At 36.7% G+C, this 25,681-nt stretch overlaps 3 protein-coding genes across 4 annotated transcripts; 1 reads left to right on the top strand and 2 right to left on the bottom strand.

The window, feature by feature from the left end:
• The first annotated feature begins 773 nt into the window (after positions 1-773).
• Positions 774-15,411, top strand: LOC119085355 (putative fatty acyl-CoA reductase CG8306). 2 transcript variants are annotated; one of them, XM_037195731.1, is made up of 9 exons: positions 1,574-1,658; positions 1,718-1,770; positions 8,598-8,748; positions 8,964-9,044; positions 13,691-14,198; positions 14,265-14,457; positions 14,519-14,638; positions 14,701-15,078; positions 15,141-15,411. In XM_037195731.1, exons 3-9 carry the CDS (start codon positions 8,635-8,637, stop codon positions 15,277-15,279), a joined length of 1,533 nt encoding a protein of 510 aa, XP_037051626.1. In that variant the 5' UTR covers positions 1,574-1,658; positions 1,718-1,770; positions 8,598-8,634; the 3' UTR covers positions 15,280-15,411. The 2 variants fall into 2 exon arrangements, with proteins under 2 accessions (XP_037051628.1, XP_037051626.1); XM_037195733.1 differs by lacking the exons at positions 1,574-1,658; positions 1,718-1,770 and adding an exon at positions 774-914.
• LOC119085356 lies at positions 11,696-12,549 on the bottom strand. The gene is made up of 2 exons (XM_037195734.1): positions 12,054-12,549; positions 11,696-11,969 (listed from the first exon to the last, which is right to left on the bottom strand). Exons 1-2 carry the CDS (start codon positions 12,489-12,491, stop codon positions 11,721-11,723), a joined length of 687 nt encoding a protein of 228 aa, XP_037051629.1. The 5' UTR covers positions 12,492-12,549; the 3' UTR covers positions 11,696-11,720.
• A 3,460-nt stretch (positions 15,412-18,871) lies between the features above and the next one.
• On the bottom strand, positions 18,872-25,437 carry LOC119085354 (anillin). Its single transcript, XM_037195730.1, has 13 exons — positions 25,287-25,437; positions 24,918-25,196; positions 23,848-24,862; positions 23,487-23,780; positions 23,213-23,426; positions 21,048-21,291; positions 20,757-20,975; positions 20,433-20,685; positions 20,073-20,371; positions 19,785-20,006; positions 19,511-19,705; positions 19,273-19,445; positions 18,872-19,195 (listed from the first exon to the last, which is right to left on the bottom strand). Exons 1-13 carry the CDS (start codon positions 25,302-25,304, stop codon positions 19,084-19,086), a joined length of 3,537 nt encoding a protein of 1,178 aa, XP_037051625.1. The 5' UTR covers positions 25,305-25,437; the 3' UTR covers positions 18,872-19,083.
• Between the last annotated feature and the right edge of the window lie 244 nt (positions 25,438-25,681).

The raw sequence follows: 25,681 nt of genomic DNA, 5'->3' as shown, positions 1-25,681 counted from the left end.
TATGTGACCATTGTTACCACGATAACTTAGATAATTCTTGACCGGTTTTAAAAATTTTTGTTATGATCGACGCAGAATAAAATTCTGTACCTCCACCTACAAATCACTCGAAAATGTCGGTTCACTATGATTAAAAATGCATGTATGACCAAAATTCCTTGTAAGCGATTCTCAACTGATTTCGATGAGCAACTGAATTCCTGATATAAGGTTCGAAGATGGGATATATCAAACTTAACTTAGAGTTATTTCCAAAAGAATTTTGGCCAGCTTGCTTGTAAGCAATAATTCAAGTAATTCTCAATGGATTTCCAAAAACTTTTTTTTTCGACGGGTAATGAAATTCTTGAGGTCAAATTTTTAAGATGGGTTACATCACACTTACAATCTGAAAGTAATTCCTAAAAGAATTTCGGTCTGGTTTCTTCATAACATGTATTCCCAAAAAACGAAAGCAAAGAAAAAGATGAACTTACAACTAGTGTGAATTCGCACGAGTTTCATTTTTCATTTACGAGGCTCATGTTAAGAATAGACAATAGGACTGTATAAAAATCTAATCAGTCAAGGGATCTGACCCACTCAAAAGGTTGGACCAAGTATGAAAATATGCAATTACAAATATTCCAAGTTTTAATTAACTGGTTGTCAGAACTCTCGCTCTGATCATAACAGTTTATACTATAACTATAGTCTCTATAGCCGTTGACATATGGATCAGTCATTCTTCATCCATTGACGTTTTATTTTAAAGAAGAACAAAAATTAGAACAAAAGGTGCGATGCTGTGTGTGTAATAATGAGTAGTATAGTAAAACAAGCGGCTAAAGTGTTTACACAATTATAAATTTCTGAACTGTCTTAATTTCTGTTCATTATTTTCATTTTGAAAACTGGCTTATCGTTTCAAATAGGTAAGATTGCTAAAATTTCGTTTTGTACATTCCATTTGCCAAACTTTTTGTGATGTAAACAACTTTTGATACCGAAAAAAGTCATCAAAAATGCTAATTACGTTGAGACCGGGCGGATAAATATTTTCTTTATAATATCCAATCACGTGTACTGTTTTAGGATTATTATAGTTGTCCATCATCTCATTGTTCTAATTTTTCTTGTTAGTTCGAAGACTATTTAAAGAAAACATACGAGACCCATACGCAATGTACCGCTTGACTGCACAGTTGTCTACTGTAAACATGATTTTCTGAAAATTGTTATACTCTGAATCTGATTGATTTTCGCATTTATCAATAACAAAATAATTTTATAAGAAACGCACGATAAATCAGATGATCCAATTTTCATTTAGAAAGCCTGTAAGTGAGTGTATAAAGTCAACAATCAACAACACGAACTATGTTTTGATTATGCTTATTAATAGAAATTATAAGAATCATTTGTATAAACAACGTCGAAGCTTTTAGCTCACAATATATGGGTGCTTTTTAGCACTCAAAAGCGATCATTTACTCTCGATCAAACGCAATAATAACAGTGTAGCATCTCTATCTATTTTCACCTGAGTTTCTTTTACTCTTAATTCCACTGTCGGTATATTTCATGTGGTCATCTATGTAAATCAACATCAACATTTTGTATTCGTGTTCAGTCCGTGGTTGAGATTTATCGTGACTAGTCGATGTTTTGTGGATTTCCGTTGATCGAGGAAAACGGTTATAAACTACTTCAAGTGAATATAATATCGCTTCGAGTGCGTTGAGTGTGTATAGTGACCATCATTGAGAAAAACTGTTGACCAGAAAATTGGTAAAGATTTATGTGTCTATTGTCTGGATTTTAGTTTAAATTCTTTTCTTTTTTATTCTATGTAACTTGTCAAAGCTTCATTACACCATCTCGTGACAATCCTAAATTTTACGTGTTTCTTTCTGATGTGTACACAACCTGATTATCTTTTAAGTACTCCATGGCGCGTATGTGGTTGTAAATTAATTTTCGTGAACAAGAGAGTTTGCATAGCATTTTGTTTAGTTATTTTATTTATTTATTTTCTTTAAATTTTTGTCTTTTATTTCTCGTTTGTTGTCTTTTGAAAGTTTATTAGTTGCTAGTGTAGTACCCGGCTTTGCTCGGGATTTTTTTAATGACAAAATATTTTCACGCACAAAAAATATATTATCCCTAATTTCACGCATTACAAAAATGTTTCCACGTTTAAGAAACGCATCCACGACGTAAACAGGCAAAACAAATCATGCGTCAACCAGCGCATGAAAGTGAAAAAAGTTTCGTGCGTCCTTCCTAACGTTTCCTCATTAGTCGGTATATGCCAAGTTTCTAGTCTGTAGGACTTTCCGTCTGGGCTCTTATAAAGAAACAAACAAACCAACAAACAGACAAACAAACAAACATTAAACTTTATATTATAGATAGCATCTGATATAATAGGCATCGCGGATGGATATATGTGCGTTACAAAACTGTAGGGTAATATATCTGTTCAACTATATAATTTCTTCGGCTTTTTCTACCATAAATGTACTGGTGCGCACATTATAACGGAATATTCACCTACTTGGTCGAGCGATATATTTAATTATGATCATAATTACGAACTTATGTCATTGCAATGTTGCATTAAATTTAATGGTTTTAATGTTGGACGGACAACATTGATTTATTACGTTTAAGCTATTAAAAATTGAACGTATGTTGAGTGTGTTGAACTTACTCATATTTTGTATACTTTCGCTTTCGAGGTGAAAAGTTCATATTCACCAACATACAAATTAACACTTTATAAGTATGTACCTGAAGAAGAGCACTAATAAAATGCGTCTTACGTCACTGATTTCTACCGCATATGGCATATATATCTATAGTTACTATGTTTACAATAAAAATATTTTTAATAGCCCCACAAAAAAAGTTTCCATCATCTACGTTGTCTAGTGCCTTATTTATATCAAAGAAAGAAAAAAAAAACAAAAATTGGTAACAAAAACCGGTATTTCAAATGCAATTAAGCTTTTGGATTTTCTGGTGGTTCATTTCCATTGAAATATAGGTTTTTATAGTCAATTCATTTTTGATACACAGTAAAATTCAAGGACTTTGTGGAACTATTGTTGTGATGATCGTGTCGATTAAGCCGACTCTAACGTATGATTATTTTACTTGTTACCAGAATAATTAAAACAAAATTAATTGTCTAATTTTCGAGAAAAAATTTAAATAATTTCAAGTTTCCGGATTACTAGCTGCATTACCTTTTCAATCTTAAGTGATTTGTGTCAACTTAATGCTCCGCTTCGGAAAGTTTTACATTAGATATTGAATAAAATGCATGTCAATGAAATTGGTGTGCGATGTGGGACGATTTATTGAGGACTGATTTTAGGAAATAGTTTCTTCGAAGGTTACAAGCATTTCCGCTATTAAAAACCATATCAATGTTTGGCGATTTTTTTTTCTCAGGATCGTAAAATTTCAATTTAAATTAAATCTTAAGAATTGAATTCTCGCTTCATGTGTTTGAATTGAATTACGCAGCGACTATTGTAACACCAATTTAAGATTTTAATTGCTGGATTTACAACAATATATTTGTAGGGTGGGTCGTATTTAAAATTTGATTTTTTTTAAACGCCTGACCTAAGGCTGTACCTAACTAACTTTGTCTCCAGGTAATCTACAATAGCTTACACAGCTGTAGCGCCCCACACAAAAAATACAGCTGCGGCAGATAATGTAGATTACCTGAAGACAAAGTTACCTGCTGCAGGTGAGTCTTTGGAAACTTTTTTGTCAGTGCAACGAATAGATTTCTTTCTTTCCTAAAATTGGTTTTTCCTAGTTTGCAGGCAGGATATTAGAGATTCGTGGTAGTAAAGTGAGGTTGCGTACAATAAACGCACTTCAAGCGAAAGTGCTTCTAATGACAGCTGCCAAATACAGTACTATTTTCTATGGAAATTTATTCATGCTTGATACAACGCTAAATGAATTGAGTTACAAACAATTTTTTTTTTTTTTTTTATCGATGGAGAACCTAATTATAAGACACTTTGTCTGGTATCATATGCCAAAAAAAGTTAAAACTTTTTTTATAAATCATTTTGAAAGTCACTGAAAACACGAAAATTCGAATCGAAATACAAAAATTTTTGATGACATACTGTATTTCTATTCGAATTTTCGTGTTTTTAGTGACTTTCAAAATGATTTATAAAAAAAGTTTTAACTTTTTTTGGCATATGATACGAGACAAAGTGTCTTATAATTAGGTTCTCCATCGATAAAAAATAAAAAAAAAATTGTTTGTAACTCAATTCTCTGATATAATGTTAGGCAGGGCTTAGTATTGTGAATTTTTTCGGAGATTGTTAGGAATTTTGAAGAATTTTAAAGAATCTTAAGTTCTAAAATTTCCTAAAAATTCTTTGAAATTCGTTTTAATTTAAGAATTTTTAGGAATTTTTAAGAATGACCTAGGAATTTGTAGAAATTCTAAAAATTTGTAGAAACTCTAAAAATTTAAAGAATTTTCACAATTTTTTAGAATTGAAGAATTGAAATTTCGAATAATAAGCCCTGGTGTGAGAGAGAATCCAATGTAATCGATTCTTTGGACCATTCTGCAACAGCATTGGGTTAGACGTTTAAAAATAAAATCATTGTTTAAACGCGACCCACCCTATATTCAGTTAGGTGTGATTAAAACATTATCATGTGTCTGTTACAATTTTCTTGTATAAACAGAGAGAAATTATTGCATACATAATAGTGCATAGTCATCGTATAAACAAGAAATTTTATTTATTTTTTATCTCGACTACCTTCCACATACTGCTACGTCTGGTTTCATTTCTTTAAAAATTCTTACATTTTAGAATTTTTTTGAATGAAAAGCGTCTATTGTGGGAAGAGAATTTATTTGTTTAAAATGTTATAATAGCAGACATGTTTCACGATGGAGTCTATTCAAATTATTGTTGAAACATCCACTCATATATTGTCTTTAGTTTCACTTGAAACATTAAACTGGGACAACATCTCGATACAACAACAATACCAACAAAAAACGAATTATGTGAACAAATTGCACTGGTAATTACGACCTTGGTTTTGAACTTTTTATTTCAAAATCATGCATAAAAAGCGATGAATTGATTTGTTCGTTGAATCTTTGGACTTTGCATTTTTTTTATTTCTGTTTATTTTAGCGTTGTCGTTTTCAAATGCATTAGCTTACACAATCGTCTAACTTATTCGTCTCGACCTTGGGGAGTTTAAGAATACTACTTTGTTGACAGTAAATCATCTTTAGGTTTAGGTATCGAATGAGTAAACATAAATCTTTATTTCACATGAAATCGATTTGATGAAGTTCATATATTTTGGTGCAGTGGCTGCACCTGAATAGTTTACAACTAAAAGCCACAAAATGTGTTTGTTAACCTTAAGAAACGACTGTCTATTCATCTGAGTTTAACAAAGACACCGAAACGACTCTTCGGACTGATCCCTTTTATGTATATGAAAGAGACGAGTCTTGTTTAAGGCTCGTATCGGGTTCGAGTTGACATGTTTCATTTGAACACCTACTTAACCTGAAACTTTTGATTTCGGTTTCAACCCGCATCCCAACCTGAATTGGTTTGACCTAAACTTGATGCGAACGTCAACATTCACTTTAGGTCTGACTCGAACCTGACAGTAACCTAAAATTTTCTGGATGGATTACGTCAGATTCGAGTTGAATTCAGGTTTGGGTTCAGAATTGAAAGCTAAGTTCGGTCGTCCTGGTCGATTACAGATGACGATCCTTTTCTTAAAGATATTGATATTTTGATATTTTTGCTCTGAACGAAAACAGAAAGCAAAAGACGAATACATTTCTGCTCTGAAACCATCATTTTACCTATATGCAAACTCTTAATGATTCTATCTATGCTTCCTATTCGGCTTTAACAGTCAACGACCTTCTTCACATTTTTGTATATTAATCCATTTTGAGAATTTGATTTTATCTTGCTAGTGGCATGAATATTTAAGATTTGCTATAAAACTCTCTATTCAAGAAATTGCACATTGTTCCTATTCGTATTCAAGAAACACGTAAGGTTAATTTATGCATCTGGTCTCTAAATTCCCATTCGACATTCACATTGCTTTGATTTACTCAAAATTATTAGAATTATTGGCTAATGTTTTCGAATACATGACCGACAGAATCCTATATCGAATAAAAACAGGTTTTCAAGTTTTCGAACAAATAAAACATTAATGAAAGTGATTGAGTCGGAATAGTAATAATAAAAATGGTTATATAACGTCTGTATGATTGGCATTCTGAGTAATTGTTTGACGAAACAAGAAAACATATTCCTCATCGAATATATAAGAAATAATATAAAAAACACCAACTCATACTTTGGCTTTCGTGCACACAATTGAAGATTTTGGGTCTTCTATCAGACCAAAAAATTTCAGATGTTACACTTAAACATTTTTACCATCAAAAATGAACTTTCTCTCTGATGAATGTGTTTAGAATCTTTAATATAAAAATAAATGAAAACCTGTTGGTACACACTAGAGATGAACGGGTTGTCCGACCTCGAAAAAAAACCTGACGCCGACCCGATTCATTTTTGTCGGATTCGGGTTTTCAATTCACTTTCGTCGGGTGCTTATTTTCCGGAATATTTCTGGATTTTTAAAATTGTTATTTCGTAAACGTTCTTTAATTTTTTTTAAAAATTCTTAAAAATGTAAAAAAGTTTAAAAAAATGTAGAATAATAAGCCCTGGGGGTCGTGTCGTGTATTCAATAAAATTTTGATAATTATCATTTAAGAGTGATATCGCGAAATCTTCGAACAGCTCTGGGACAAGGTGTCACGGATATTATTGAGTTATAGCTCATTCGATTCGTTGAACTGTTGCGAGTAAAACGTAGTACTACGTTTGGTGAAATTTATTTTGTTGTCGACGGTCGAGGTCAAGAAGTAAGGGTCTGCCAAATGAGCCCCAAAATCATTTTCTTGCGATTAGTCGAGTGAAACAATTTTGAGAAAAAACTGCCTTTTTAGCTAGCCTTATAGGCCTTGAAGAGACGCTCATTTTAAGTATACACACCACCAGGTCCATGTTGACCTGTTGGTGATAACAGTGATTTTAGGAGAAAAAATAGGTGATTTTCCCAAGTCCCTGACCGCCTGCAGTGACACAAGTCCGTGACATGGTATGTATGGTAAGATTGCAGAGCCTCAGTAGTACCATGCTATGAAAAAACATCCTTGGATAAGTTTCACTGCAATGAATTGGAGCGACTTTAGTGGGAGTCTACCCCAAATCAACGAAATTTTATCGCTTTTTTCCATTTGCTCCGCTTTTTTGAGGTTTTCTAATCATTATTTACCGCTGATAAGAGTGACATCAACTAAAATAAAGAGTTCCTCGATGTATCCACGTCGGTAACGTACGATTTTAAATTTCGAACGTTTTACTTGTATTTTTTAGTAATCGAAAATCGTAGTACTACTTTTTACTCGCAACAGTTCAACGAATCGAATGAGCTATAACTCAATAATATTCGTGACCCCTTGTCCCAAAATGTCCGATTTTGTTCGATGTTTTGGCGATATCACTCTTAAGACGAATCGATGCTTTGTTACTGAATTTTAGTTTACTTTTGATGATATCTTTCCCACAGAATCCTTTTTCGAAAATATAGGGCCGCATCAACGACCACTAATGTGTTAGCTTTCGAGTCGAAAGTTTCGACAGAAAATAGATTTCATTGAAGAAGATTGACCAGCTCTGCGAAAACTGAGCAGTTTATGAAAATTTCGTTTAACTGATCACTCAGAGCTAGTCAAACGACTACAACGAAATCTATTTTCTGATGAAAGCTAACACATTCGTGGTCGTTATTGCGGTTATTTTTGACACACAAACGCAAAAAAAGGCTACAATTTCAGCTAAGCACCGATGCCTCTTAATAGGACATGTTTTTTCAAGGCTACAAGTCATACAATCTCCATTATCAGTTATTTACGTAAACTATCATATTTTGAAGATATTCTTAAGCGACATGGTCATTTAGCTGAGATTATAGCCTACGTTTGTGCGTTTCATATTTTATTTTCGATATCTTGTTACAAAAATCATTTTTCAAAAAAGTGCGCTCTTAACTTTCAACAGAAATATGTTACTGGCCTTACACATCTCGCGTTCGTCGTTCTGTGAGGGCGCAGTAACACATTTCGCACAAATGTAGGCTATAATTTTAGCTAAGTGACCTTGCTTCTTCGACCGAATCAATTTTTTCTAGTTTCGATTTCTCGCTTTTTGAAAATTCAATTCGGGTCTCAATTCGGGTTTCTCAAAATTAGCTTCAGGGCAGGTCGGGCGCTGATGGAAAATCGTTGCTCCCGGGAAATATTTGCCATTCGGTACAATTTTTTTTATTTTATTCAAAGTCGGGAAGTTTTTGCTTATTTTGATCCAGGAAAGAAAATCGGTTTTTCCATCAGCGAGGTCGGATTTTAGAAACCCTAGACCCGCTCATCTCTTATACACACAACATAAATACAACCATTAATTTAAGCACATTCTCTGTTGCAGATCTGAATCATTTGCGGCTACTAGAAGACACACAAAAATGGCAGCTTCACAAGTCACCGAGTATTATAAAAATAAAAATATTTTTATAACTGGAGGAACCGGATTTTTGGGCATTGCTATAATAGACAAAATATTGCGTTCCTGTCCCGATGTAAGTTATATTTCATGGTATTTATGATGCTTTGTGTTTGATATTGTGAAACGAACGAACGGCTTAATAATATCTATACCATCGACCGTATTTTTGGCCATAAAAAGTAACAAAATTTTAATGAAGTGAAACATTTTAAACTCACGAAATATGTTAATTAGGATTTTTTACTAAAAAAAACTAATTTTTTTTTCTTTTATATTTTATGACAAAAGATTGGAAATATTTACTTGTTGATGCGGTCGAAGAAAGGCAAATCGATTGAGCAACGTTTGGAGGAATTAACGAAAAATGAGGTAGGTTATCAATGAAATGTTTATGTAAAATCCGTTAGTTACTCCTACGTAACAAAGGTCTCTTAAGTTTGTTTGATTAAAACTAAAACAAATTGGTGATTAGTGACTTAATAATGTTGATTGCGCGGTATAATGTGCGGTGCTGTAAAGAGAAAAAAGAACGAAGTAAACATAAGATTAGAAACGAAAAAAACTAGCCGTCCTTCTGGTATTTCCATAAATGAAATTTTTTATTGCTTTCTGCGACTAAATTATAACCAAATCGGTTTACGTTACGTACGATGATAATGCATAATTTTAACATCCAAAATAATAACAATAATTTTAGACGAATTTATTTGTATAATTTAGATGCCGAATATCGAGTGGCAAAGACGTACCAAACTAGTGATTATACAAAAAAACATAGCTAACGCCGACCCGTACGAAACACCTATTCGTATCAAAAGCCTTTAATGTGAAACTCTTCATTTCTCTTACTTCATTTTCTTCTCTGCTGAAAAACTATTCTCCCTTTAAAATCACTTACATTATCCACTCTTTGCCTTGTTATCATATACAACTAAATTGCCGGAGGCAATATAGACAGCCCCGTACGAAGACAAATTTCATAAATTCCTATTTAAACAGCTATATACCGCTATATTTACCTATATTTTCCTATAAATAAACATTTCACAGAGGAATATGCTATTATATAGCTCTATATGCCTGTATATAGCTCAATATAGCTGTATATAGGTATATATAGATGTCCGTATATGGAATCCCTGAAACCCCACACACATAACAAATTATTTCCATGTTAACAGAAACTCTCTAAGTATCATTTTTCCCAAGATATTTCTATTTTACTAAAATCCAATATGGCCGCCGGCAGCCATTTTGTTAGGAGACCGGAAATAGTACCGACGCTTTACATTCGTTAATACCTTTCAAACAAAAAAAAATTCATGAAATTCGGTCAAAATTTACTCGAGATATTGTCAAAATACACCACGTTCACTGTACTTCCGAGTAGCCAGATAAGAGCTCACTCCAAGAGACCTAGCTCACGCTCCGGAGAACATAATTTCATAAAAAATTTTTCCCTGATTGGTACGGTCAATACCTATCTAATAAAGCTAAAACAGACGAAATATGTTCAAATGTGGCCGACCTACAAGCAAAAACTGCTTGCCGCCCTGTGCCTGTTCCACACCAAGGGGTCTAACTCACGAGTCGGTCATCCGATTTCCATAAACTTTTTTTTTGGTCGATCGGTATTGTAAATACCTTTTATTTGACGTATCACTTACAAGTTTAACGTTTAAATGTCCGGAGATATCTTCGAAAAACCGTAAAGCACTTATTGGGCCACAGCTCGGGAGGGGTCGATCCAAAATCACTCATCTTCGAACTTAGCCTGTCTTTTGACATTACCAAACGGGAAAAAAAAGAATTTTCAAAATCGGATGCGTTTTACTCAAGTTATCGTGCAGACAGACAGACGGACAGACGGACATTTTTTTTTTTCGCGGATTTGGCATCTCTAGACAACCACAATAGGTTTCCCCTTACTCATGGAGTCCAATTCGACGTGTTACAAACGTATGCGTAAACCTATAAGACCCCAGTACTTCGTACGGGTCTAAAAATTATCGCTATGTCCACACAACGTTTTTAAATGCGTCGAAGTTTCCACCCTCTGTCGAATCTTTAATGTCTCAATTTCTCAAGTCATTTACACTTTGTTTAACAAAATTTTGCTAGGTTTGTTAGAGCTCAATTTTCTTTTTGATCATATTTCCAGTGGCGCCGCCGGGTGCGTCGGGGGAAAATTTACCAATGAGAAACTTTGTAGACGCAACGTCTCTAATGAAATGAGAGGATAGTACTAGTTTTCATTTCATTTTCCGGAGTAGCTACTAAAACAGACGTCCATCTGTTGAACAAAATTGACTTTGGTTAGACGAAGTTCAGAAAAATTATGATATTTACCGAATGTTTCGGAAACGGTCGTGTGTTTCTGGCCTTACAGAAAATGTGAGAAAATTCTATGCCAACCTGTATGGTACTCGTAGAGCCGTAGTAACGGAGGATATTTGGTTATCAGTTAATTAGAACTAGATTTTTGTTTTATTGGTTACACGCTGAAGGCCTGTGTTAAACATTAAAAGCCATGACCGGTCAGCAGTATTTTTAAATCGATGTCACTCCATAAAGTCACTACTCTCTCAAATAATTCCTATTAGACATGTTTCAATGAACAATAAACAACCAACCCAACAGACATTCTAAGCTCTGCCTTCTTAAGTAGCCAAAACGTATGTTAGTGAAATACGAAAGAACCTTAAAGCTCTATAAAGCTCCTTAAAAGCAAAGACACAAATGCGATAAGGAGTTTCAGCTGAATAATTAAATACAGAAAGGGTACATGTATCATTAGCGAATTATAAGAAAGATTAAATTTAAATTTCTTATTGTTCCTTAAGGACTAAAGGGGCACTTGTTCTAAGAAGAATATGATCGACATTATTGATCGAAAGTCTGCCGATTGGGCCGAAAACAATAAAAAAAATCATTTGTGGAATAATCAACTAATGAGTGATGTCTCCTTTCTGAATTTATGGAGAAGTTCCCCTTATCCAAATAAAGAATCTACAATATCGGATGATGCTCAATGCACTTTTTTATTTAAATGCTCGTCGTGTCATTTGAATTGGAGAAACTAAAAATCAATTTGAATAGAATGGACGCGTTTAAAGACCCCTTCCAATTTTTATCAACGATAATTTCGATTGGTGTTTCAGCGGATGCATCAGTGGATGCCTCAGTAGGTACTTCCGTTGACGTTCCAACTGTCGTTTCCTGCTGTGGATTCGTAATTTCGATATACTCAATAGCTAGAGTGGCACCACTTGACACAAAAGCCATTACGTCAATCTGAAAAAATTATCTCAGTAAATAACAACGCCCCAGAAAACGTTCCATTAATCAGGCTCGCAGAAAAAGTAAACTTCTCAATACCTTAGCATTCTCGACACGTTTATCAACGGTGTTAGACAACAGTTTCCACTGATTAGTTGTTTCCGTCTCTATCATATCATATTCCATGCCCGAATCCATGTCTAAAACTCGGATCTCTACAATCGCCGGACCAGTACCAGACTGAGATGTCACATTGATGGCCGTGGATAACTTAGCATCTCTTTCCAAAGTGAACGTCGATTTCGTTATAAGACACATCCATCCGCCGTAAACAGAGTTGCTTAAAAACGTCTCGGAACCATTACGGTACGAATCCAACTTCTTGTCCTGATAGGATTCGATTCTAAAAGCGTTGTACGAGGTACATCTATCGAAGTCAGTTGTTAAATTGGCGTTATTGAAATCGATCATGTAGTTTTGCGCACATGATACAGTTGAGATGTAGGCAAGAGCTATGACGATGAGCGCGTTTTTCATTTTTTTTATACTTTCACTTGTTTGGAACGATTGAAACAAAACACTGACAATAGGTGCACCAGTTCGCTTACTTATAAGTAGTACGTCTGCGAGAGAGCCATAAAAAAGCCAATTTACTTTACGATATACACACCAAGTTTTCTACGAAAAGATTGGGCTAGCGGCATCAGGCATTATTGGAGAACTGCTCATATCCATACTGGTTCTTGCGTATGAAAACTGTTTGCGTTCTTATCTTTATCACTTTATTGAACTCCGATGTGAATATTTTGATTTAAATTTTATTTTTATTTCCGATTCTTGGATTTTAATTTACGTCGTTATGCGCTCGCATTCACAAATCATATTGCTCTTGTCATAAACTTAAGATCACCATTTGTATTCGGGTTGGTAATGGAGCAAATAGTCACATTATACCTGACGAAATAAATCATTTCAAAAAAATTATTTTGCGATCCGAGCGCAGCGAGGTAAACAAGTAGACATAAAGAAATATTAGACTGTTCAAAGCGCATATTATGTGTTCGATGTCCTCCAGTTTCAAAGAAAGTTCATTCGATTGCAAGTGAACTTTACTTCGCCAACGCTTATTCGATCAGCGCGAAATATAGAGGTCCTGATTTTTGTGTTACGTTATTTATGAACGGCTCCTTACACAATTCTGTGCTAATTTCATGTTTTTAAATTTTTGTTTCCTTTGTAAGAAAAACACTATGAATCTGAATTCGTAAAAAATTCGTTCATTTAACCTTTTAGAAACGACTAACAAAATCAGTAAATCTGTTCCTTCATTGGTGTAAAGTATCTTAGAGTGTATTTTTTACACAAAATCTATTACTTCAACATTTTGATTATATATTTCGCTATAAAAGAGAGTTTAACAAAGGTCATCGCTTATTTTCGTCGTCTACATTGAATTTTTGTTAGGATTTGACTAAAATTTACCTTGAAGTCATTGATCACAATAAATAGCACGAATTTTAGATATGACAAATGGGTGACTTTAAGACGATTTCCTAATATAGAATCTCATTTCCACACGCACAACAGAAATTTATGTTGGAAAATAAATGCAACCGCGTCTTTTCTGCAGTAAAATCTCTCAAGCTTCCTCTATCTAGTCCATAGACTTATCACGCTTTTACTCTCAACTATTTTTTGCGCTCATGTTCCTACAAAAAACAAATTCCATTTTCCAGGTATTCGAAACGCTGTTGCAAACCTCATCCGCTGCTATTTTCAAAAAACTCATTCCAATCACAGGCGATGTGAGCGAAGAAAATTTGGGAATATCGCCGGCTGATCGCAAAATTCTCGTCGACAATGTGAACGTTGTCTTCCATTCCGCTGCAACATTGGACTTCAACGAAAGTCTGAAACCAACGGTCACCACAAATTTGCTGGGAACCAGACGTGTCATGCAGCTGTGCAACGACATGCGCAATTTGAAATCAATGGTGCATGTATCGAGTGCATACGTAAACGCATATTTGACGGAATGTGAAGAGATACTGTATCCAGCACCGGAAAGTGCAGAGAAGGTGATCGATTTGGCGACATCGTTGACCGAGTCGGCGTTGCTGGAACTGCAGCCGGCACTGCTGAAGGATCATCCGAACACCTATACGTTTACAAAACATTTGGCCGAACATGAAGTGAACAAGTATGCTGCTACCTTCCCCTGCGGCATTGTTAGACCCAGTATGAGTAAGTGGAAGGAAGAGTATTCATCCGAGCAAATTAAGTTATTAATTTATAATTTTATAAAAATAGTCACAGCGGCCTGGAAGGAACCGATTCCCGGATGGACGATATCTAAAAATGGACCACAGGGATTTTTAATGGGCGCAGCAAAGGGTGTTGTTCGTCGTTTGCCTATTGGCTCTGGGCTTGTCTATGATTATATTCCCGTTGATACGGTTGTTAATCAAATATTGGTGACTGGACAGCACGTTTTTGAGAAAAGGTCAGTTACCGATCGACAATTTTGCAAATTGTAGGAGCCTAACCCTTCACATGTATTACAGAAGTGGAGATTTGACCATCTTCCACTGTACATCCAGCACATGCCGACCATTTAGATGGCAAAATGTTCAGCACAAAGTGAATGCTCATCTACACAAATATCCGTTGAAGTCAGCCGTTTGGTAAGTTAAATGAATTATCAATCGACGGTACTGAGCTAACTTTTCCGTTCGCATCCCATCAGGTATCCTCATTTGAAGTTTATGTCCAGTTTATTGATGTTCAAAATATCGGCAATTTTCGTCCATTTCATACCGGCATACATTCTCGACGCAATTACAAAATTAGGCGGCGGTCGACCAATTCTCGTCCGTTTGCACACAAATGTCTGGAACTCACTGAATCTGTTGCAAAAGTTCATCTTTACCGAATGGAAATTCCACAACAAGAATACAATGAAATTGATCGATTCGATGTCGCCGGGCGACAAGATCAAATTCAACATCGATATACGCACATTGGAATGGGAAGAGTATTTCGTTAGTCTAACCATGGGTGTCCGGCGCTTTTTGAACAAGGAACCGAACAAGACATTGGAGGCGGCAAGAGGAAAGGATACTTTGTAAGTTTAGCTTCTTTGATTTTAGTTTTGATTGGTCTGGCTAACCGTTTTCCTTTTTACAGACTGTTGATTTTGCATTTACTGTTACAAGCATTGATTTATGGAGGAATTTGGTGGGCGACAGCCTCTTCGTTGGGAATGTCATTTACGAAAACCGGAATGGTCGTTCCGATTTCGTATTTATTATTTAGTTTCTTCTAAATACTTAGCGTTAAGCTGCAACTTGTTGAATCTCCAGTGCTTATTGGTATTGAATGAAAACTGTAATCTTCTATTCTCGATTTGTTATGTGAATTTATAATAAAAAAATAAAATAAATTTTTCCATGGAAAATTTCGTTTTGTGACAAAACCATCACAGCACACTCCTCGGGCGACTTGTACAATATAGGTATCGGATCTAAATCTTAAGAAAAGAATAGCAAAGTTCTCGTCCTATCTTTCTAAGAAATGCGTTTAGTCAACGTCGAAAGCAAAGCCTATACAGGTCTTTATACAAGAGGTTCCTTATTGAAAACGGCTACAAACACTGCAAAATACCGCCTGCGCATAAAATCTACGAATACTAGATTCAAGGTGATCCATTCGGATATTTCTGAATACTTTCAGAGGTCCATGCATGACCAAAACTACTCAATGATCTGTATGTATCAGTGACTATTTTGAGGAAATTTTTCCCTATTTTTATATTTTTCCCAATTTTTCCTATTTTTCTTAATTTTCCTAATTTTTCCTATTTTCCTAATTTTTCCTATTTTCCTTAATTTTGCAGCGTTTCGTCGTTCAGTCTTAAACGAATTTTACTACACAAGTAGCCACAAGCTGAAAATGCCCGTTCTGACTCTATGCTAGTTGGCTTGACAAGTAGCAAACACGTTCGATAAAAGCAGTCCACGATTCCCTCCATTTTCGAACGAAACTGATAGCTGAGTGGTCCATCAATTTTTATGCTTTTTCGAAAAGTAAAGGTTGAAGGAATTTTCCGTTTTAATGATTTTTGGTTGTCAACAATTTGATTTGATGTGATGGAGTCATGGTCAACTTCACTGTTGCATTTTTTGTCAACTTAATTTTGATTTTCCTTTCGAAAACTGTTAGGTTCTTCACCCCATCGAAAATATTTTGTTTTGTTGAATTTTGAATATCGTAAAAACGACAAAGAAATACAGTGGTCGCTTTCAAAAATTGTGCAGTTTTAAACTACTGTACACTTTCATTGCAACTACTGGTGATGAGTTAAACGGTTTTTGTGATGAAAATCTATAGTCGAAATCAAATAAAAACAACAGAGAATGTGACCATGACAACACGTTGAATAAAATCAACCTTACTTTTCGTTAAAATCATAAAAATTGATGGAACAATTAACCGGCATCGGGGAATCTGTCACACACGATCATAGTATGGGCACACCATCAATTTGTATGACGTGCCAGATTACCCTACGTCCAATGTCTCACAAAGTAGTTTTTTTTACATAGAATTGTTTATTTGATACACTGTTCGACTTAAGGTCAGAAACTAATTTGGAAAAAAAAGAAAATTTTGAAAATTAAAGAAAATTGGGAAAATATGGAAAATAGGAAAAATTAAGAAAAACAGAAAAATTTGGAAAATAAAAAAAAAGGAAAACAGGGAAAATTTTCCTCAATCTTTTCCCAATTTTCCCTATTTTTTTCCCTGTTTTCCTTTATTTTCCCGATTTTCCCTATTTTCTCTATTTTCCTTATTTTTCCAATAATTTTCCCCAAAATAGTCCCTGATACAGTCGAAGAAAAATAGATTTCGGTTTTTTCAATCCAAACGATGTTATTTAATCCACATGTGATTTACAAGTTATAATACATACGTAAATCTCGTAACATTGGTAATGCATGTGGGATAAATGACATTGATTAGATTGTATTGCCAGTTTCTTATTTTTCTTCGGCTGTGTGGACCTGTATTTTATCAAGGAATTTTAAAATATACCTTGCACGTGAACTTCATACAATGAGTGATATCGCCAAATCTTCAGGCGATTTTTTTAACTTTGGGAACAATCGGTCTCCGATTTTAATGAGTGATAGCTCGTTGGATTCGTCTGTCAATTCTAGGAAACACGTATCTTTCACTTTTTCTTAAAAAATTGTTTTCTGTGAAATGCGTTCAAACGTGAAGACATGTCAGAGGATACCGAAAACAGTTTTTCGACAATAACTCAAAAAATTATTTTAAATTGTTGAAATGTTGTACGAATGTCGGCCTTGGAAAGACCTACAGGTAGAGTATACGCACCGCTTGACGCTAGTAGATCCACAAGAGTTATGACTAAAAATATAGTGAATGTTCGGAAAGTCCGCCTTCTCTGCAGCTTCGATGTTTCACGGAACTGAGTATGGGGTGTTGAAGCTGGCCTCACCCACTATCGTTCCACATATAAATGAGCCCAGTACTTTTGTGCTGCAAGCCTACAGAAGTCTTGGAAAAAAAGTTGGTGCGAAAATGTAGATTTTTTCCTTCTTTCTGAGAGCCCAACTGCTGGAACAGCATCTGGAACGGTACTACGACAGTCATTTTTATCGTATACTATTCTTTTACCTTATCAATAGAAAAACGCTTCGCTATGTCGCGAATATATGTCGTCAAAACAGATCCACTATCAGTAATATCAAGAGAAAAATTATTAAATTTTTCTCGGAGCATTTTAGTCAAATAAAGTGACTTCAGGAGTCCGGAACAGTAATTAGTTTGTCAATCGGACCAAAATTTGCTACGCGACAGGAGTTTGGAGAAACGACATGATCAAGTGGGAGCAAACAGTTTTCCAATTTAATTTTTATTCGAACTTTCCATCCATTAAAAAATCTGGGAATCTCCCGAAATAAAATTCTTTAAGATCTTTTGAAAAAATTGAAAAACCCCTCCCAATTTTTTGATATGTTAAACGGGATGTGCTAGCCTCTTCCGCCACTAGGGAAGATCCCGGAAGATCCTTTACCATGCTCGTAATGTGAAACCAAATATCATCATCTGACTTCTTACTCCTCGAGGGAGCATAGAGAGGCTACAAATTGTCGCCATCGAATTCGGTTTGGAGCGAGCACCTTGCCTTCCATCCATTCTTTCCCGGCTTTCCTCGCTTCGTCGACGACTTCGACCCGCGCTATCGAATAATTTCACTCATCTGGATACGAGATATCAAATTACTTCCCTGGTATAGTAATCTACTATTCTTCGGTGCTACGAAATTTATCCCCTTACGAATCATCAGTAAGAAGTACAAAGCATAGATAAATGGAAAACATGCCGTGAGATGAAATTCGTCAATATGGAACGGGTTCGATCCTACTGAGTTTGTCCTTTCTAAAAAGGCTGAAACGTAGAGGAAATCTGTTTGGCTGTACAGAATGTTTTCTTTTACGAACTGTAAGGTAAGATCGTTTGGTTCGATCCTACCGAATTTGTTCTTGTATAAAGGTTAACGTAAAATCGAAATCGCTTTGTGACTCGGGTGCGAACACTGTCTAAACTAATACTGGCACTCTTCGCACTCGGGGTGCAAACAACACCTACCTCTTTTTCTTTTTACTGGTCTTCGTCGGCCAGATCCTTTATAATGTTTCACATGAAATGAAGAATTTTGAATCTCGGGCCTGGTGACTCTGATTTATCTCATGTAAATTCGACACACCGTTCGTCGTTGCTACCACTGCCCGAGGAGCGATTGTAGTACGGACATTACTTGTCCTTGAATGTTGGGCATAATCAAAACACAACCCCATGTTTCGGTTAATGAATGGATCAACTGCTTTATGCTAATAAGTTTAATATTTATATAATGGTTAGTTGACAATCTTCCAATGTTTTAGCGCATGAGCCGTTTAAGTGTGTGTTCATTATTTTAATACGGTTGTAGGTAGAGTTTATTTCTTAAATAAAAGAAGAATAAAAATAAAAACTTCAAAAAAGAAAACCACTTGGAAATGACCGAGCCTGAAATCGCAAAATTGTCAGCAAAAAAACTCTAAGCCTTTTTGCTGGCGGCAGCATTCCATGATCGTATAATGATTAACGATTTGTTGAAATGAGCGATCCATCTGTCACGATCTTCTTTTGTGTCAGCTGAGAGAAGATGTCTACAAAAGAATGGGAAACGGAAGAACGTTGAGTTGATCCTGTCGTACAAAACAGTCTATTCCGGTGAACACTTTACCTTACGAGCGTGTAATTGCTGTGCTTTTCCAGAACCAAAGAGTTCTTATCGTCCTTCTGACATGGCCGTTTCAATTCAATCAAAACTGTGTGTAATCTAGCGCACACATCACGTCGAACTGGTTCGATCATTTGCGAATGACAATTTTGTAAGTCAATGCTTCCCATTGGCGGCTGCAAGAAGGGAAACAATTTAGTCTGTTTAGTCGGAACACTCCACCTGAATACCACTTGAATACCTTCGTTTTCTCATCATCTGGATATCGCCAGTAGCTCAATATACTGCCATGCAAACAACACCAACGACGGTGCCATGCTCCGAAACCGGATACATCTTCGAACATTGTCAGGAATCCTTTATGATAAAGGGACACCGACAGTTCGCAATGAACTTTCATGAATATTTTGCCCAATAATGGACTGACAAATGATTCCTACAAAACGGGGAATGGTTTAGACATCTCAAAGAACACACACAGGCAATAAGGGAAATGACTGCCGCTATCGACTTACTTGATTCAAACTCCACGAATTTCGATTGACTTCTTTAATGGAGAATGTGACTGATCCGTAATGCGTGAATGCCGATGTTCTCACAACAGATGGACCGCCCGGTGATGGAAGCGGCTGTCGTCGTTGTTGCTGTTTTTTACCCTTCGGTGTTTTCGGTGTTTTCTTCATGTCCTGTGCTAATGCTTCGCGTTGTGCAGTCATGCCGTAAATTTCTAAGAAAAGCTGCACGCACATACCGTGGAATCAATGGATTAATCGATGAACGACCGGAAAGTGCTCAGTACTTACGGTAAAGTCTGCGTAAACATTGTTCAATCGTAATTCATCCGGGAATTTAACAGCCTTCAGTCCCTTCCGTGTGGTCACCGCATTTGTGGCTAACACCTGATCATTGTACGTCAATAGACACACCAAATGATGACCATTGCAAACATCCATGTTCAATTTGCTAATGTAATCCTCTTTCAGAGGAATGATTATTTCTTTGACGGACAGAGTGCCACGATCGGTTGGCAGGCCCGGTGGTCGAACGCATCGATCCACTTTTAAGCGATTCACCTCGTCCAGTAAAGCCTTACGTCTCTTAGCTGCAACAAAAGATCATTAGATAAGAGGCCCATCGAAACTTGGCCAGCAGATATGTCTTACTCGCTAACAGTAAATGGCGTTCCGATTCAACAGACACAGTTGATCCAGAAAATTCAATCGATTGGGCGCATACGTTCAATGCTTTACTGGTTTCGTAGATAACCCGTTCCTGTCTATGGATATTCTCCAGCAATTGTTTCAATTTAGCATCAAACAAACTGTTGTCGTTTGATGTGTCAGACGACGATTGGCTGACGGAATCGTCTTCTTCATCCGAGTAAGCCAATCTTCGGACAGGAGTGTTGTTGACGCTCTGCGAAGATAAATGAGTTGTCGAAATTAGCGGCCTGTTGGTGAACCGGGAACTCGGTGGAGAACAATTACCTGAGACTGTTGTCTACGATAGAAACTCACGGTATGAGTTAATGTGACAACATTGTTGTCGTCAGATGGATTGACGGTCAATTCAGATTTGACGGGACATTTGAAATTCATTTGACGAGCACCGTCTTCGCAATCATCTTCGTCAATCGTTTGATGGCGCAAACTTTTCGCCGGACTTCGAGCATAAGAAAAACTGTTCGACGATATCGAACCCTTACGCTGCAAAACAGAGAAATAACGAGAAGCAACAATTAATTTCCATTCCACCGAACCAGAATGTCACAAAATTACCGGCGTAACATTCTCCTGATACGAATCGTCATCGTCTTCCAGTGCTTCATTGATATAATCATCAATGTCATCGCCCTGTCCATTTCCCGAATATTCGCTAGCCGTCGAACTGTCGCGATTGTTCGAATTGTTAAGCGAATTGCGCGTTTGCGGTCGCAACGGATCGTTTCGCTTTACGGCTTGCATTATTTCACGGCCCAGGCTCATGTTACAGATGTCGTCTTCCTCTGCCGAGTCCATGTAACTAAAGGGAAGATAACAATGAATTTGATAGGAAAATGTGCATGGAAGAAGTAGAAAGAAGAAAACGGGACGAATGGCTTGAAAGGGCGGTTCGTTTTTGTTTACATCAAAGCTCATTAGTGGAAGTTGCAGTGATTGTGAATAGTTTGTGAATAGTGTAGCAGTGTAGAGTGGTTAGGTTAAGTGTAGTGACGAAAATGAAGTGTGTGTTTTTAGTGTTAAAAGATTGAGTTTTATTGTCACATTTACTTTACAATTATCAATAAAACTTAAGTTTAAAATTTAAAGCTTAAAATGACTTAAGTTAAATTGCTGGAAGCAACTAAACATTCACACCACCGGACTATTTTACGTCAACTACACTTAACCCACTAAAAAATTGATATCACATCTGTTAACGAATTTTGGCCTTGAAATTCGACATATTCGGCTTCTTCAAATCAGATTAGTCTACATTCCCCTGAGCAACTTTAGACATTGTGTTAGGATCAGAAGTCTTCTGTCATCAACATCAACCACAGAAATTGATGAGCTCTGATTAGCTCGACCTTACACAGTGAAATATGTCTCTTGAAACAAATGAAGTAAAAGATTTGGCATCACACATCGAGTCGATACTACGAACAAAAGGAGTAACAGATTCACTGGGCGACACAGATTTTGTGCACAAATGTTGGCATAATGTGTTGGATAGGTATCGGTGTCGGTGATGTAACATGCATATCTTGGTCCCAATCAAGTCTGTGGTTCCGCTGCAGCCGCTTTACAAAAAATATTGAAAAGTAATGGGAACGGAACAGTTATTGATGCAGCTTGTAACTACGGTAAATGTATTTCAAATAATGCCCCCAAAGGTCTTCACTACCTATCGTTAGCAAAATATCGAAGGAAGACAAAAAATCACTCGTACAAGTCTACCTTCGATATTGTACTAACGATAGGCAGTGAAGATCTATGGAATGGTTATTTGGACTCATGACACCCTACATACTTGCTGCACCCATAACATTCACGTTCCCATTACTTTTTTAATTTTATTGTGGCTACTGCAGCCGCTACATTGGAACAACAGACGTCAATGTGACCAACGGATGCGTGTACTCTGGGTACCGAGACATATTCAACGCACTATGCCACCGTTTGTGCATGTTCCCAATGTCAAATTGTTGCCTACATGGCGATTTTATTGCCGTCTTTTAAAAAGTTCCTTTCTCAACCAGAATATTTGTTCCCTAGCCGGAGGAGAATTAATAGTTAGATCTGAGGTGATCTGGATGCTGATGCATCATTGACATTAGTTATACCGAAATAAAATTTCACCAAAACTTTCTGAATTCTGATAAAAAAGTTGTCAGACGGTACCTCTGCTAAAAAAGACAACACACACCGTCAACCCGTCAACGGTCTTTTCGCCAAATGACTGAATGACATTACCAACCAAAAATTACAAGTAACACACAGGGACGTTATCCGTACTAACCACAAGAAGCAACCTAATAATCGTTTCAATCAGATGTCATATTTGTGGACAACAACCTAATGAAACGAATTATTTCTGTTGCGGTTGAGTTTCGAATCCACAATTGGGTTTCGAATCCACAATTGGCAATTCAATAATTCTATATGTGAAGTCTTGACTTACACACTGTGCTATTGAGTTGTAACCCAACCAAATCTTCTTTTTTTTTGTTGGTTATCGATATGATAATCTCTAGAAATTATTGGAAGAAAGTTTGGAGTGTCACAAGAATTAAATTACAGCAATTCATGAAAAGGAGGATAGTACTGCATCCAAAAGCCTTCCCGCCCTTCCCACATTGAACAGCAAAAGCATCCCAAACCGAACCGATTCCCATGCATAGCAATTGACTCAAATGTCAATGCACAAGCAAAACAAAAAGCATTGCACAACTTTATCCCACCTGTCTTCCTCGCTGTAGCTGCGATTATGATGATAGTTCTGTTCATCCGACATAGTGGCTGTGGTGCAATCATCACGATCGGATTCGGTCACTTGAGACTCGATGTCCGACAATACGGGATACAGCCGACCATTATGGGTTGGATTGACTTTGGCCCGTTTCGAGTCTTCATCCGACAAACGCCGTTCATTTGACTGATGTTGCGGAAGTTTTTCTGTAAAATTGAACGGAGTTTTAGATTTTCGTGAAGTCTACGAATCTCGGTGTGACAAACCATTGCTCTTGCGCTTAGCATTGGACTTCACTTCCGCTGAACGATCTTTACTCAGTAAATTCGTAGGCATTGGTGGTGCTGGTGGTACGAAACTGCGCGATGTTGAATCCGGTTCACTTGACGACGAAGACTCAATTGGTCGATTAAAACGACCTAGCACGACGTTCATTTCTTTCTCGCGCTGCTTACGAATGTCGTTACTAATTTGGGACTGTGACAATGTCGTTGCATTGGACATTAATGCTGCGACTGCATTTCGAATACCGCTACCGGATGCGGTCGATTCGGCAAATACTGCATAATATGGAAACAACTGTCACAACCAAATCGAAAAATTTAGATTAGAATTCGTGGGACTCACCTGGCTTGTTAAATGAATTTATCTTGGGCTTTTCCGGTGTATTTGATTTGGGAGTTTGTCCTTCGCCCATAATCTGTTTGGCCGATACGGACATTCCTAATGCTGCTTTCGGTATCAAAGCAGCTCCCTTGTTTTTCTCGAACAGAGCCAGTCGTTCCTTCAGAGACATTTCAGCAGGATCCTTATGAGATTTCTGGGTAGCGTTTGGTTGTGATGACTCGAACCGAGCAGCTCTGTCAGAAACCAAACCTTTTGTCACAACTGCTGAGTGCTTTCCAGTCGTATTATTTGCGGTAGAACGCGGTGATTTTACTTCGGAAACTTGCGAAATTTGGGCAGTGGAAACGTAAGTTTTCTTGGCTGATTCCACTGTTGACTGAACGGGTTTCACATGCTCTGGAGCCGATTTGACGCTGTCTTTCGGTTCTTTGTAATCGTAAACCAGCTTGGATGTGGTTGATTCGCGTCGCTGGAAACCTTGTTGCTCAAGATGGTCCATCACATTCTTATCCCACTTCAACTGTTTCGACGGGCGTTTCGTTGTACCGTCAGAAGTGGTTGTTACTTCGCCCATTTTCTTTGTCGGACTCAAATTGGATTTGGTAGGCTGCTTCGGAATGGCACCGGTGTTCACAAATTTTCGAGGACTGGCTCCCACAATTGTTGGAGCACTTTTGGTTGGACTGGACACTGGCTTTGTGGACTTTCCATCAGAAGTGGACGACTCGTCTTCCCAGTTATTTCTTTCGCTGGCAAGAGCAGCAAGTTTGCCGAGTCTTGTGGTTGATTTTCCACGATAGTTATCGTCAGTCTGCGCTTCGTCATCGAAACGAGCTTCATTCCGATGAATGGGCGACGATAGATTCTCCGTTTCCGAATACAATGCACCAAGGCGTTGCAAACGGTTTCTCGAAGAGTCTCTAATCATTGGAAGGTGTTCATCAGACGCGTTTTCCGCGCTTTTGAGAACATTGCCATGTTCATCGACGTCACGCTCTTCCACTTCCACTTGAACCTAACAGAATTTCGTTTAATGAATTTGCATTCGCCTGCAAACACTATCAACTTACCTGTACATTCGGACCGGTGGTTATGTTGATTTCAAGTGCAACATCAACGTTTTCCTTGGTATCATTTGGTGATGACATCCGTTGTGACGAATTTTTTGACATATTCGATTCCTTACGCACAACACTGTACTTCTTTGTTGGCGATGGCGACTTTTTCGGTGAATTTTGATTTTTCATCGTATTCACAGACGCCTCTTGATTGTATTCCGTTAACGGAAATTTATTCGTGCTACTAATGCCGAGAGTCTTGCTTCGTTCCTCAGCTAATTCTAACATTCGCTGTAAAGTTGACGAAAACAAAGCCACAATTGAATTATTTACCATTTACATTGAACAATTAACATTCATCGAACTACGAGAACCACAAACCTGCGTAAATGAGTCCATTTTATTGGAACACAAATAATTTACAGAACAATACACAATGAATAAACTATTTTGTTGATTATAACACCGACGTTACTTTTAAAAATGCTTTTTTCGTTAGTTTACGTTTGTATCGCTATGTGGCGCTCAGTGGCGTTGCTGTTTAAATTTTTTTTTGAATGAGTACTAGAATGCATAATGACATTATGAAGCAGAGACATTATGAGAGTGGAATTTTTTGAACTTCATAAAACACAATGAATGGTAGTTATAACCAAGTTGGTGATACACCATGGACTCTATTTTGTATACTTTTAAACAGGCGGGCGAATGTCATCGATATGCATATTTACAAAATTTTTAGGAGCTTTAAGTTTTTAATTAAAATTTAAAAAATA

Source organism: Bradysia coprophila, unplaced genomic scaffold (assembly GCF_014529535.1).
Source record: "Bradysia coprophila strain Holo2 unplaced genomic scaffold, BU_Bcop_v1 contig_94, whole genome shotgun sequence".
Classification (NCBI taxonomy): Eukaryota; Metazoa; Arthropoda; class Insecta; order Diptera; family Sciaridae; genus Bradysia; species Bradysia coprophila.
This window is presented reverse-complemented; position numbering and strand designations above follow the sequence as displayed.